Source organism: Columba livia, chromosome 39 (genome assembly GCF_036013475.1).
Source record: "Columba livia isolate bColLiv1 breed racing homer chromosome 39, bColLiv1.pat.W.v2, whole genome shotgun sequence".
Taxonomy (NCBI): domain Eukaryota; kingdom Metazoa; phylum Chordata; class Aves; order Columbiformes; family Columbidae; genus Columba; species Columba livia.
In genome coordinates, this window is record NC_088640.1 from 106,668 (window position 1) to 122,873 (window position 16,206).

The 16,206-nt window shown below is 55.9% G+C and overlaps 2 protein-coding genes and 2 non-coding genes across 5 annotated transcripts in view; 1 reads left to right on the top strand and 3 right to left on the bottom strand.

Annotated features, from left to right (window-relative positions):
- LOC102097013 (long-chain fatty acid transport protein 2-like) overlaps positions 1-15,430 on the bottom strand; it is a 21,692-nt gene extending 6,262 nt beyond the window's left edge. Inside the window, exons 1-5 of one of the 2 annotated variants that reach the window (XM_065044437.1) lie at positions 15,287-15,430; positions 3,557-3,766; positions 1,830-1,988; positions 412-536; positions 125-319 (exon numbers count right to left, since the gene is read on the bottom strand). In XM_065044437.1, coding sequence (XP_064900509.1) covers positions 125-319; positions 412-536; positions 1,830-1,988; positions 3,557-3,766; positions 15,287-15,404 — 807 coding nt within the window. In that variant the 5' untranslated portion in view covers positions 15,405-15,430. Of the gene's footprint in view, positions 1-124; positions 320-411; positions 537-1,829; positions 1,989-3,556; positions 3,767-11,618; positions 12,280-15,286 lie in introns of those variants that run through there. The other variant, XM_065044436.1, reaches the window with a different exon arrangement.
- Positions 14,083-14,154, bottom strand: TRNAQ-CUG (transfer RNA glutamine (anticodon CUG)). Its single transcript has one exon. It is a non-coding gene; the product is annotated as a tRNA-Gln (tRNA).
- TRNAK-UUU (transfer RNA lysine (anticodon UUU)) lies at positions 14,317-14,389 on the bottom strand. Its single transcript has one exon. It is a non-coding gene; the product is annotated as a tRNA-Lys (tRNA).
- A 135-nt stretch (positions 15,431-15,565) lies between the features above and the next one.
- Positions 15,566-16,065, top strand: LOC102088359 (histone H2A-IV). Its single transcript, XM_005515772.3, has one exon. The coding sequence runs from the start codon at positions 15,580-15,582 to the stop codon at positions 15,967-15,969; it is 390 nt and encodes a 129-aa protein (XP_005515829.2). The 5' UTR covers positions 15,566-15,579; the 3' UTR covers positions 15,970-16,065.
- The last annotated feature ends 141 nt before the right edge of the window (positions 16,066-16,206 follow it).

Below are 16,206 nucleotides of genomic sequence, written 5' to 3' on the forward strand. Positions count from 1 at the left end.
ACCACAAGAACAGTGTCCCAGACACCCCACTCTTGCCATCAACCCAACCCAAGGCACCAACAGTCTCCCCAATGCATCAATGTCCCCCGCCAAGGTTTACGTCCCGTCGCCACCACGATCTCACCCTGAGGAAGACGTTGGCCCTGCCCACGGCCCCGATCTTCCCGGTGTAGTTGACGAAGCCGGCGTTGCCCTCGGTGGCGCCGTAGAACTCCCAGACGGCGACGGGCCCGAAGCGCTGTAGGAACTCCCGCCACACGTCCGCCCGCAGCCCGTTGCCCAAGGCCGCGCGCACCCCGTGCTCGCGGTCGTCGGGGCGCTGGGGGGTGGCAAAGGGAGGGACCATCTCACCGTGGCCCCCGAGGTGGTGATTTCACCCCACGGGGTGGTGTGGGGCTGGGGGGACCTCACCTTGGGCGTGTTGCAGAGGTAGCGTATCAGCTCGCCCACGTATTGGATGACGGTGACGTTGTAGCGGCGACAGTCGTCCCAGAATTGGGAGGCGGAGAACTTGGCCCGTAGGACGCAGGTGGCTCCTGTGGGGACATGGTGGTGGTTACCCTTCCGTCCGTCTGTCCGTCCCCACGGTCACCCTTCTCTTCCTGTCTTCTTCTCATCCACCTCTTTTCTCTGCTCCGTAAAGCGGCTGTCTGTCCATCTCAGGTGTCCACCCACGCGTCTGTCCATCCGTTACTCACCCGTGGACACACGTCCCTCCCTCCCGTCTTCTTCTTCGCCCTCCCCACACATTTCTCCATGTATCCACACATCTACCCACCTTTCCATCCCTCCAGGTGTCCATCCATTCATCCAGGTGTCCGTCCATCCATCTATCTCTCCATCCATCCCAGTGTCCACCAGTCCATCCATCTGTCCATCCATCCATTCCAGTGTCCACCAGTCCATCTGTCCATCCATCCAGGTGTCCATCCATTCATCCACCCATCCAGGTGTCCACCCATCCATCCAGGTGTCTGTCCATCCATTCATCAGTCCATCCATCCACCCATCCAGGTGTCCATCCATCCACCCATCCAGGTGTCCACCTGTCCATCTCTCCATCCACCCGGGTGTCCATCCATCCATCCATCCATCCATTCATCCACCCATCCATCCACCCAGGTGTCCGTCCATCCATCCATCCAGGTGTCCATCCATCCATCCACCAGGTGTCCATCCATCCATCCATCCAGGTGTCCGTCCATCCATCCATCCACCCATCCAGGTGTCCACCTGTCCATCTCTCCATCCACCTGGGTGTCCATCCATCCATCCATCCATCCATCCACCCACCCAGGTGTCCGTCCATCCATCCATCCACCCATCCAGGTGTCCACCTGTCCATCTCTCCATCCACCTGGGTGTCCATCCATCCATCCATCCATCCATCCATCCATCCATCCATCCATCCAGGTGTCCGTCCATCCATCCATCCACCCATCCAGGTGTCCACCTGTCCATCTCTCCATCCACCTGGGTGTCCATCCATCCATCCATCCATCCATCCATCCATCCATCCATCCATCCATCCATCCATCCAGGTGTCCGTCCATCCATCCATCCACCCATCCAGGTGTCCACCTGTCCATCTCTCCATCCACCCGGGTGTCCATCCATCCACCCACTCATCCATCTAGATGTCTGTCCATCTATCCACCCATCCATCCACCCATCCATCCAGGTGTCTGTCCATCCATCCACCCAGGCGTCCATCCACCCATCCCGCTGTCTACCTGTCCATCTCTCCACCCCCCTTGCTATCCACCCACCCACCCCTTGGCCTCTCCCATCCCCGTAGCGCCCCCTACTGACCCGGGGGTGGTCCATACCGAGCTCGAAGCATCCGCCCACCCCGACGAGCAGCCCGGCCGAGTGGTAGAGCGGCAGCGTGGTGTAGATCACGTCGTCAGGCCGCAGGCCGCACAGCCGCCCCAGGTTGGCCACCATCATCAGCTTCATCTCCGTGATCACCGCGGCCTTGGGAAGCCCTGGGGGCAGGAGAACCTCTTTGACCTACTGACCACCCCCTTCTAACCCACCGCAGGTCCCATTGGCCTTCCAGTGGTCTCCCATCCAAGCACTGACCGGGCCCGACCCTGCTTAGCTTCCCACATCAGGCGAGATGGGGCGTTCTCAGGGTGCTATGGCTGTGGATATATATGGTCTCCCATCCAAGCACTGACCGGGCCCGACCCTGCTTAGCTTCCCAGATCAGGTGTTCCTAGGGTGCTATGGCTGCATATATTTTACATATATGTATATATAAGTTTCTCAAGTGTATCCTTATAGTATCTGAACTAAACTCTTATTTCAAGGGCAGAGCAGAGGGGCAGGAGAACCTCTCTGACCCACTGACCACCCCCTTCTAGTCCCCCCACTGGTACCATTGGCCTTCCAGTGGTCTCCCATCCAAGCACTGACCGGGCCCGACCCTGCTTAGCTTCCCAGATCAGCCATTCTCAGGGTGCTATGGCTGTATATTATATATATGTTCCCCAAGTATACCCTGATAGTATCTGAACTAAACCCTTTATTCAAGGGCAGAGCAGAGGGGCAGGAGAACCTCTCTGACCCACTGACCACCCCCTTCTAATTCCTCCCAGGTCCCATTGGCTTCCTGGCCACAAGGGCCCAGTGCTGGCTCATGGTCACCCTGTTGTCCCCAGGACCCCCAGGTTCCTTTTCGCTGCTCTCTAATGGGTCATTCCCCAACTTACACCGGAACCTGGGGTTGTTCCTACCCTGATACCAGACTCTACGCTTTCCCAGTACTGCACTAGTGACAGCATGAATCCAGCTCCATTGGCTGCAGAGTCCAGGCCGGGACTTGGGGTGCCAGCTTGTGAACTGAGGCCAAGTGACAGACTGAATCCAGCTCCATTGGCTGCAGAGTCCAGTCCGGGACTTGGGGTGCCAGCTTATGAACTGGGGCCAAGTGACAGACTGAATCCAGCTCCATTGGCTGCAGAGTCCAGTCCGGGACTTGGGGTGCCAGCTTGTGAACTGAGGCCAAGTGACAGACTGAATCCAGCTCCATTGGCTGCAGAGTCCAGGCCGGGACTTGGGGTGCCAGCTTGTGAACTGAGACCAAGTGACAGCCTGAATCCAGCTCCATTGGCTGTAGAGTCCAGTCCGGGACTTGGGGTGCTTGTGAACTGAGGTCAGTGACAGCCTGAATCCAGCTCCATTGGCTGCAGAGTCCAGTCCAGGACTCAAGGTGCCAGCTTGTGAACTGAGGCCAAGGGACAGACTGAATCCAGCTCCATTGGCTGCAGAGTCCAGTCCGGGACTTGGGGTGCCTGTCCTGCAGCTGCCGGCACTTTCAGGATCAATTTTGTCTATTTTCTATTATTTTCTCTATTTTATTATTAGTAAAACATTGTTAATTTCCCCAACTCTCTGTCCTTTCCCTCCCCATCACCTGAATTAAGTGGGGAGAGGGTGGTTAACTAAACGCCCCCCCGTGTTTTATCATCACCGTGCAATCAAACCTTGATGTGGTTGGAGAAGAGCCCACCCATGGGTGCCAGTACACCCAAGCCCTTGTCTGGCTCACCGGTGGTGCCGGAGGTGAAGATGTAGAGGGCGGTGGAGTTGGGGGTGATGCCGGCGCGGTACTGGGGGTCGACGGGCTCGGGGGGTTCATCCTCGATGTCCGGTAACAGCGGTTCCACGCCGGGCGTGGGCGACGTGGAGCTCAGGTAGAAGACGCGGACGCCGTCGCGGTGAAGATCCGGCAGCGCCTCCTCCACGGCCACGCGAAACTCTGCCGGGATGGGGGGTCAAGGTCAATGGGGACACGAGGGGTGAGGGTGGGCGCCATGGGGACCCCAAAGAGGGAGTGTGGGCAGAGGGGTGTGTCAAAGAGAATAGGGGGGCACCCAATGTGGCACAAAGGGGCACCCCAGGAAGACAGGGACCCCAAGGACCCCAAAGGGGGAGTGTGGGCAGGCGGGTGCGCCAAAGAGAATAGGGGGGCACCCAACGTGATACAAAGGGGTGCCCCAAGAAAATGGGGACCCCAAGGGTCCCAGGTGGGCACCCCAGGAAGACAGGGACCCCAAGGACCCCAAAGGGGGAGTGTGGGCAGAGGGGTGCACCAAAGAGAATAGGGGGGCACCCAACGTGATACAAAGGGGCGCCCCAAGAAAATGGGGACCCCAAGGGTCCCAGGTGGGCACCCCAGGAAAACAGGGACCCCAAGGACCCCAAAGGGGGAGTGTGGGCAGAGGGATGAGCCAAAGAGAATAGGGGGGCACCCAATGTGGCACAAAGGGGCACCCCAGGAAGATGGGGACCCCAAGGATCACAAATGGGTGCCTCAAGAAGACAGGGACCTCAAGGGTCCCAGGTGGGCACCCCAAGAAGATGGAGACCCCAAGGACCCCAAAGGGGCACCCCAAGAAGACAGGGACCCCGAGGAACCCAGGTGGGCACCCACAGCACTCCAAGGACCCCAAATGGGCACCCAACGTGCCCCAAAGGGGCACCCCAAGAAGAGAGGGACCCCAAGGACCCCAAATGGGCACCTCAAGAAGAAAGGGACCCCAAGGACCCCAAGGCACCCCAAGGATCCCAAATGGGTACCCTAAGATCCCAAATGGGCACCCCAAGAAGACGGGGACCCCAAGGACCGCAAGAGGGCACCCAATGCAACCCAAATGGGCACCCCAAGGATCCCCATGTTCAGACACACGTACGGACACTGACACACGTGGAAACACTGACACATGCACAAACACTGACACGCGTGCTGACAGTGACACACGTGCAGACATGTGTGCAGACACTGACATGCATGTTAACAGTGACACACATGCTGACAGTGACACACGTGCAGACACATGTACAGACACTGACACACGTGCAGACACACGTACAGACACTGACACACGTGCTAACAGTGACACACGTACAGACACGTGTACACTGACACACGTGCAGACACATGTACAGACACTGACATATGTACAGACACTGACACACGTGCAGACACATGTACAGACACTGACACACATGCTGACACGTGTACAGACACTGACACACGTGCTGACACACGTACAGACGCTGACACACGTACAGACACGTGTACAGACACTGACATGCGTGGAAACACTGACACGTGTGCAAACACTGACACACGTGCTGACAGTGACACACGTGCTGACAGTGACATACATGCAGACATATATACAGACACTGACACACGTGGAGATACATGTACAGACACTGACACACGTGCAAACACCGACACACGTGCTAACAGTGACATACATGCAGACAAATGTACAGACACTGACACACGTGCAAACACGTGTGCAGACACGTGTACAGGCACTGACACACGTGCAGACACTGACATACATGCTAACAGTGACATACATGCAGACATGTGTGCAGACACCAACACACGTGCAGACACATGTACTGACACTGACACACGTGCAAACACATGTACAGACACCGACACACGTGCTAACACTGACATACATGCAGACATGTGTACAGACACTGACACACGTGCAGACACGTGTACAGACACTGACACACGTGCAGTGACACACGTGTTAACAGCGACACACGTGCAGACACGTGTGCAGACACCAACACACGTGCAGACACATGTACCGACACTGACACACACGTGCTAACAGTGACGTACATGCAGACACGTGTGCAGACACTGACACATGTGCTAACAGTGACACACATTCAGAAACATGTGCAAACACCGACACGTGTACAGACACTGACACGCGTGGAAACACTGACACGTGCACAAACACTGACACACGTGCTGACAGTGACACGCGTGCTAACAGTGACACACGTGCTGACAGTGACATACATGCAGACACGTGTGCAGACACCAACACACGTGCAGACACATGTACTGACACTGACACACGTGCAAACACTGACACACGTGCTAACAGTGACATACGTGCAGACACATGTACAGACACTGACACACGTGCAGACACATGTACAGACACTGACACGCGTGTTAACAGTGACACACATGCAGACACGCGTGCAGGCACTGACATGCGTGTTAACAGTGACACACATGCAGACACGTGTGCAGACACCAACACACGTGCAGACACATGTACAGACACTGACACACGTGCAGACACATATACAGACACTGACACACGTGCAGACACGTGTACTGACACTTACACACGTGCTGACACACGTACAGACGCTGACACACGTGTGCTAACAGTGACGTACATGCAGACACGTGAGCAAACACTGACACACGTGCAGACATGTGTGCAGACACTGACACACGCGCAGACACATGTACAGACACTGATACACATGCTGACAGTGACACGCGTGCTAACAGTGACATACATGCAGACATGTGTGCAGACACTGACACACGTGTTAACAGTGACACACATGCAGACACGTGTGCAGACACCAACACACGTGCAGACACGTGTGCAGACACTGACACAAGTGCAGACACTGACACACGCGCGGACAGATGTACAGACACTGACACACGTGCTGACACTGACACGTGTGCAAACACCGTCACACGTGCAAACATGTACAGACACTGACACACGTACTATCACTGACGTACATGCAGACACGTGTGCAGACACTGACACGCGTGTTAACAGTGACACGCGTGCTAACAGTGACACACGTGCAGACACGTGTGCAGACACCAACACACGTGCAGACACATGTACAGACACCAACACACGTGCAGACACATGTACAGACACTGACACATGTACAGACACTGACACACGTGCAGACACACGTACAGACACTGACACACGTGCAGACACGTGTACAGACACTGACACACGTGGAAACACTGACACGTGCACAAACACTGACACACGTGCTGACAGTGACACACGTGGAGATACATGTACAGACACTGACACACGTGGAGATACATGTACAGACACTGACACACGTGCAAACACTGACACACGTGCTAACAGTGACATACATGCAGACAAATGTACAGACACTGACACACGTGCAAACACGTGTGCAGACACGTGTACAGGCACTGACACACGTGCAGACACTGACATACATGCTAACAGTGACATACATGCAGACACGTGTGCAGACACCAACACACGTGCAGACACATGTACAGACACTGACACACGTGCAGACACATGTACAGACACTGACACACGTGCAGACACATGTACAGACACTGACACACACGTGCTAACAGTGACATACATGCAGACACGTGTACAGACACTGACACACGTGCAAACATGTGTACAGGCACTGACACGTGTGCATACACTGACACACGTGCAGACACGTGTACAGACACTGACACATGTACAGACACGTGTACACTGACACATGTGCAGACACACGTACAGACACTGACACACGTGCAGACACGTGTACAGACACTGACACACATGCAGACACGTGTACAGACACTGACACGCGTGGAAACACTGACACGTGCACAAACACTGACACACGTGCTGACAGTGACACGCGTGCTGACAGTGACATACATGCAGACATATATACAGACACTGACACACGTGGAGATACATGTACAGACACTGACACACGTGCAAACACTGACACACGTGCTAACAGTGACATACATGCAGACATGTACAGACACTGACACACGTGCAGACACGTGTACAGACACTGACACACGTGCAGTGACACACGTGTTAACAGCGACACACGTGCAGACACGTGTGCAGACACCAACACACGTGCAGATACATGTACAGACACTGACATGCGTGCTGACACACGTACAGACACTGACACACGTGCTGACACGTGTACAGACACTGACACACGTGCAGACACATGTACCGACACTGACACACGTGCAGACACATGTACTGACACTGACACACACGTGCTAACAGTGACGTACATGCAGACACGTGTGCAGACACTGACACGTGCTAACAGTGACACACATTCAGACACATGTGCAAACACCAACACGTGCAGACACTGACACACGTGCAGACACGTGTACAGACACTGACACGCGTGGAAACACTGACACGTGCACAAACACTGACACACGTGCTGACAGTGACACGCGTGCTAACAGTGACACACGTGCTGACAGTGACATACATGCAGACACGTGTGCAGACACCAACACACGTGCAGACACATGTACTGACACTGACACACGTGCAAACACTGACACACGTGCAGACACGTGTACAGACACTGACACACGTGCAGACACATGTACAGACACTGACACGCGTGTTAACAGTGACACACATGCAGACACGCGTGCAGGCACTGACATGCGTGTTAACAGTGACACACATGCAGACACGTGTGCAGACACCAACACACGTGCAGACACATATACAGACACTGACACACGTGCAGACACATATACAGACACTGACACACGTGCAGACACGTGTACTGACACTTACACACGTGCTGACACACGTACAGACGCTGACACACGTGTGCTAACAGTGACGTACATGCAGACACGTGACCAAACACTGACACACGTGCAGACATGTGTGCAGACACTGACACACGTGCAGACACATGTACAGACACTGATACACATGCTGACAGTGACACGCGTGCTAACAGTGACATACATGCAGACATGTGTGCAGACACTGACACGCGTGTTAACAGTGACACACATGCAGACACGTGTGCAGACACCAACACACGTGCAGACACGTGTGCAGACACTGACACACGTGCTGACACTGACACGTGTGCAAACACCGTCACACGTGCAAACATGTACAGACACTGACACACGTACTATCACTGACGTACATGCAGACACGTGTGCAGACACTGACACGCGTGTTAACAGTGACACACGTGCTAACAGTGACACACGTGCAGACACGTGTGCAGACACCAACACACGTGCAGACACGTGTACAGACACCAACACACGTGCAGACACATGTACAGACACCGACACACGTGCAGACACATGTACAGACACCAACACACGTGCAGACACATGTACAGACACCAACACACGTGCAGACACATGTACAGACACTGACACACACGTGCTAACAGTGACATACATGCAAACACATGTACGGACACTGACACACACGTGCAAACAGTGACATACATGCAGACATGTGTACAGACACCAACACACGTGCAGCCACGTGTACAGACACTGACACACATGCAGACACATGTACAGACACCGACACACGTGCTAACAGTGACACACGCAGAGACACGTGTACACTGACACACGTGCAGACACATGTACAGACACTGACACACACGTGCTAACAGTGACATACATGCAGACACATGTACAGACACTGACACACGTGCAAACACCGACACACGTGCAAACACATGTACGGACACTGACACACACGTGCAAACAGTGACATACATGCAGACATGTGTACAGACACTGACACACGTGCAAACACCGACACACGTGCAGACACATGTACAGACACTGACACACATGCAGACACATGTACAGACACAGACATGCGTGTTAACAGTGACACACATACTGACAGTGACACACATGCAGACACATGTGCAGACACCAACACACGTGCAGACACATGTACAGACACTGACACACGTGCAAACACTGACACGTGTGCAAACACCGACACACGTGCAAACATGTACAGACACTGACACACGTGCAAACACTGACACATGTGCAGACACGTGTGCAGACACTGACACGCGTGTTAACAGTGACACACATACTGACAGTGACACACATGCAGACACATGTGCAGACACCAACACACGTGCAGACACGTGTACAGACACTGACACACGTGCTGACACACGTACAGACACTGACACACGTACAGACACTGACACATGTGTTCTAACAGTGACGTACATGCAGACACATGTACAGACACTGACACACGTGCTAACGTGTACAGGCACTGACACATGTACAGACACGTGTACACTGACACATGTGTAGACACACGTACAGACACTGACACACGTGCTAACAGTGACATACATGCAGACACGTGTACAGACACCAACACACGTGCAAACACATGTACAGACACTGACACATGTGCAAACACTGACACACGTGCAGACACGTGTACAGACACTGACACACGTGCAGACACACGTACAGACACTGACACACGTGCAGACACATGTACAGACACCAACACACGTACAGACACTGACACACGTGCAGACACGTATACAGACACTGACACACGTGCAGACACCGACACACGTGCAGACACGTATACAGACACTGACACACGTGCAGACACTGACACATGTGCAGACACTGACACGCGTGTTAACAGTGACACACATACTGACAGTGACACACGTGCAGACACATGTGCAGACACCAACACACGTGCAGACACATGTACAGACACTGACACACGTGCAGACACACGTACAGACACTGACACATGTGTGCTAACAGTGACGTACATGCAGACACATGTACAGACACTGACACACGTGCAAACATGTGTACAGGCACTGACACGTGTGCATACACTGACACACGTGCAGACACGTGTACAGACACTGACACATGTACAGACACGTGTACACTGACACATGTGCAGACACACGTACAGACACTGACACACGCGCAGACACACGTACAGACACTGACACACGCGCAGACACGTGTACAGACACTGACACACGTGCAGACACGTGTACAGACACTGACACACGTGCTAACAGTGACATACATGCAGACACATGTACAGACACTGACACACGTGCAAACACCGACACACGTGCAAACACATGTACGGACACTGACACACACGTGCAAACAGTGACATACATGCAGACACATGTACAGACACTGACACACACGTGCAAACAGTGACATACATGCAGACACGTGTGTAGACACTGACACACGTGCAAACACCGACACACGTGCAGACACGTGTACAGACACTGACACATGTGCTAACAGTGACATACATGCAGACACGTGTACAGACACTGACACACGTGTTAACAGTGACATACATGCAGACACATGTACAGACACTGACACACGTGCAAACACCGACACACGTACAGACACATGTACAGACACTGACACACACGTGCAAACAGTGATATACATGCAGACATGTGTACAGACACTGACAGACGTGCAAACACCGACACACGTGCAGACACATGTACAGACACTGACACACACGTGCAAACAGTGACATACATGCAGACATGTGTGTAGACACTGACACACGTGCAAACACCGACACACGTGCAGCCACGTGTACAGACACTGACACACATGCAGACACATGTACAGACACAGACACACGTGCTAACAGTGACACACGTGCAGACACGTGTACAGACACTGACACACACGTGCTAACAGTGACATACATGCAGACACGTGTGCAGACACTGACACACGTACAGACACATGTACAGACACTGACACACATGCAGACACGTGTACAGACACTGACACACGTGCAGACACACGTACAGACACCAACACACGTGCAACCACCACCACGTGCCCAAACACCGCGCGTCACCACCCGCCCACACCCTTCCCCCCCGCCCCTCACCCCCTCCCTCCTCACCGGGGGTGCTGAGCAGCCGTGTGGCCCCGGCGGCGGCCACGGCGTGCCGCAGCGCCGCGCCGCGCGCCCCGGTGTTGACGCACGCCATGGGGCAGCCCAGCTTGGCCAGCGCCAGCCAGCACCACACGTAGGCCGGGCCGTTGGGCAGCAGCACCGCCACGGCGCAGCCCGGCCGCAGCCCCAGGCGCCGCAGCAGCGCGCGGGCGGCGCGGTCGCTCCGCGCGTCCACGTCCCCGTAGGTGTGAACCTCCTCCTGGAAGCGGAGCAGCACCCGGCGCGGCCGCCGCCGCGCGTGGGACCGGAACACGTCCAATAGGGTGACGGGCGGTTGGCGGCGTAGTCGGCAGCGGCACCGGAACGCCGAGCGGGCGGCCAAAGCGAACGCGGCGAGGTCCGGCAATAAGAAGGGGGCGAAATGGGATGTCACCCCCCACAATAGCAGCGCCAGGGCCGCCAGCACCGCAAGCGCCGTCACCGCCATTGTCACCGAGGCCACCGCGGGGACAAGGTCCGTCCCAGATGCACCTTTGCCCCGTGCGTGCGGGGATCAGGGCGGTTTGTTTGGTTTCTTGGCTGGTTTGTGATTGATTTTGGTTTAATTGGGTCTGTTGGGTATTGGACTGTGGAAGGGGAGTGGTCAGGGTTGCGGCCGCGGAAGGACGGACGGACGGAGGGTTGTACGGACGTGTGGCTGTCCCCAAACATCTCCTGTGTCCCCAACATCCCCAGGTGACCCCAACACCTCCAGGTGACCCCAACACCTCCTGTGTCCCCAACATCCCCAGGTGACCCCAACATCTCCTGTGTCCCCAACATCCCCAGGTGACCCCAACATCTCCTGTGTCCCCAACATCCCCAGGTGACCCCAACACCTCCTGTGTCCCCAACATCCCCAGGTGACCCCAACATCTCCTGTGTCCCCAACATCCCCAGGTGACCCCAACATCTCCTGTGTCCCCAACATCCCCAGGTGACCCCAACACCTCCTGTGTCCCCAACATCCCCAGGTGACCCCAACATCTCCTGTGTCCCCAACATCTCCAGGTGACCCCAACATCACTGTGTCCCCATCATCACTGTGTCCCCAACATCTCCTGTGTCCCCAACATCCCCAGGTGACCCCAACATCACTGTGTCCCCAACATCCCCAGGTGACCCCAACATCACTGTGTCCCCAACATCTCCAGGTGACCCCAACATCTCCAGGTGACCCCAACACCTCCAGGTGTCCCCAATATCTCCAGGTGACACCAACATCACTGTGTCCCCAACATCTCCTGTGTCCCCAACATCTCCTGTGTCCCCAACATCTCCTGTGTCCCCAACATCTCCAGGTGTCCCCAACATCCCCAGGTGACCCCAACATCACTGTGTCCCCAACACCTCCAGGTGACCCCAACACCTCCAGGTGTCCCCAATATCTCCAGGTGACACCAACATCACTGTGTCCCCAACATCTCCTGTGTCCCCAACATCACTGTGTCCCCAACACCTCCTGTGTCCCCAACATCTCCAGGTGACCCCAACACCTCCAGGTGACCCCAATATCTCCAGGTGACCCCAACACCTCCAGGTGACCCCAACATCACTGTGTCCCCAACATATCCAGGTGTCCCCAACACCTCCAGGTGACCCCAACATCACTGTGTCCCCAACATCTCCAGGTGACCCCAACACCTCCAGGTGACCCCAATATCTCCAAGTGACACCAACATCACTGTGTCCCCAACACCTCCTGTGTCCCCAACATCTCCAGGTGACCCCAACATCTCCAGGTGACCCCAACATCACTGTGTCCCCAACATCTCCTGTGTCCCCAACATCTCCTGTGTCCCCAACACCTCCAGGTGTCCCCAATATCTCCAGGTGACCCCAACACCTCCTGTGTCCCCAATATCTTCAGGTGACCCCAACATCACTGTGTCCCCAACATCACTGTGTCCCCATCATCACTGTGTCCCCAACATCTTCAGGTGACCCCAACACCTCCAGGTGTCCCCAACATCTCCAGGTGACCCCAACACCTCCAGGTGTCCCCAACATCTCCAGGTGACCCCAACATCCCCAGGTGACCCCAACATCCCCAGGTGACCCCAACACCTCCAGGTGACCCCAATATCTCCAGGTGACCCCAACATCTCCAGGTGACCCCAACACCTCCAGGTGTCCCCAATATCTCCAGGTGACCACAACATCACTGTGTCCCCATCATCACTGTGTCCCCATCATCTCCTGTCTCTCCAACATCTCCAGGTGACCCCAACATCTCCAGGTGACCCCAGTATCCCTCAAAGTCCCCAATAAGTTTCCCCCACTGTCCTCGAATGGGGTGGGACGACTCATGTCCCACCTGGGGGTGACAAACTTGAGGCTCAAAGTCCCCAATGGGTGTCCCCCACTGTCCTCGAATGGCATGGGACAACTCTGAGGGGGGTGACACAGGGTGACGTCACAAAAAAAGGGAAGGTCCCACCGAGATTCGAACTCGGATCGCTGGATTCAGAGTCCAGAGTGCTAACCATTACACCATGGGACCGGCCAGCGCGGATCCCTCCGCCGCTCCCCACACCCCTGCGCGCCACCTCCGCGCCGCAAAAAGTCCCTGATTGGGGGGGGGACACACCCGAAACGGGGGTCCGGGGGGGATCCCACGCAGGGAAATGGATCCTGCGTGGGGGAGGGAACAAAAAGGGGCATTCGCCCGAACAGGGACTTGAACCCTGGACCCTCAGATTAAAAGTCTGATGCTCTGCCGACTGAGCTATCCGGGCTCTTGGGTGCTGGGTGCTGGCGCGGCCACATGGGTGCGGGGACCCCCCACCCCGAGCTGGGTGCCCTAAACCTGCCCAAAGTGGGTGCTGCAAAATAGTGGGTGCTGCAGCCCCCCCCATCATGGGTGCTGCAAAACAGTGGGTGCTGCAACCCCCCCACCTCATGGGTGCTGCAAAACAGTGGGTGCTGCAGCCCCCCCACTTCATGGGTGCTGCAAAACAATGGGTGCTGCAAAACTGTGGGTGCTGCAGCCCCCCCACCTCATGGGTGCTGCAAAACTGTAGGTGCTGCAGCCCCCCCACCTCATGTGTGCTGCAAAACTGTGGGTGCTGCAGCACCCCCCCATCATGGGTGCTGCAAAAGCGGGTGCTGCAACCCCCCCCGTCATGGGTGCTGCAAAACAGTGGGTGCTGCAACCCCCCCCCATCATGGGTGCTGCAAAACTGTGGGTGCTGCAGCCCCCTCAGCTCATGGGTGCTGCAAAACAGTGGGTGCTGCAGCCCCCCCACCTCACAGGTGCTGCAAAACAGTGGGTGCTGCAAAACAATGGGTGCTGCAGCCCCCCCACCATCATGGGTGCTGCAAAACAATGGGTGCTGCAGCCCCCCCACCTCATGGGTGCTGCAAAAGTGGGTGCTGCAGCCCCCCCACCTCATGGGTGCTGCAGAAGTGGATGCTGCAACCCCACCCATCATGGGTGCTGCAAAACTGTGGGTGCTGCAGCCCCCCCTAATCTCATGGGGGCCGCAAAACAATGGGTGCTGCACTTGAAGAGCCTTAGAACGCTGTTCGCGGCAGTCGGGGGGCAGCGGCTCGCCCTGAGCCCCCCACCATACTTGCCCTGAGCTATCAAGACGTAAAGAACTTCAATGTATAGCCTAAACGTTCATCTATACCTTGAGCGATACGCGATGGGCCCCACCGCAGTCCCGCCGAGCCCCGACTGCCGCTGCCTGCTCCTCCCGCCTCGCTTTTATAACCTCGGCGCGGCCGCTGATTGGCAACGACTCGCATGGAAATGAGGCGACTCCAAACCGCGAGCTGTCATTGGCCACAAGTCGCTGCTGTTCTATTCGGCCTCCCGGCCGGCGTTGTAGCCAATCAGAACGCGCCGTTTCGATCCGCGGCAGGGTATAAAAGCCAGGCCCGCGCATTAAGGGCTGTTAGTCTGTGCTGCGGAGCGGGAGCCATGTCAGGCCGGGGGAAGCAGGGGGGGAAAGCCCGCGCTAAGGCGAAGTCCCGATCATCCCGCGCCGGCCTCCAGTTCCCCGTGGGCCGCGTTCACCGCCTTCTCCGCAAAGGCAACTACGCGGAGCGAGTGGGTGCGGGAGCCCCCGTCTACCTGGCCGCTGTTATGGAGTATTTAACGGCTGAGATCTTGGAGCTGGCCGGGAATGCCGCCCGCGACAACAAGAAGACACGGATAATCCCCCGGCATCTCCAGCTCGCCGTTCGTAACGACGAGGAGCTCAACAAGCTGCTGGGCGGCGTCACCATCGCGCAAGGGGGGGTCCTGCCTAATATCCAGGCGGTGCTATTGCCCAAGAAGACCGAGAGCCACAAGGTCAAGGCCAAGTGAGGTGGTGGGTTCTCTCAAGAGAACCTCCAGGTTTTGGTCGCCTTGAGGTGTTTATTTCCCGTTATTAAACCCAAAGGCTCTTTTCAGAGCCACCAACCGCTTCAGAAAAAGGGCTGGAGGAGCCATTATGACCTGGACACGATGCTGATAAGTTATTATTTAGATCTGAGTGTTTTTATGCCAAAAAACGCGCTCAAAAAGGGGTGAAACAGCCTCTTTACCACAAACCTCAGTCAA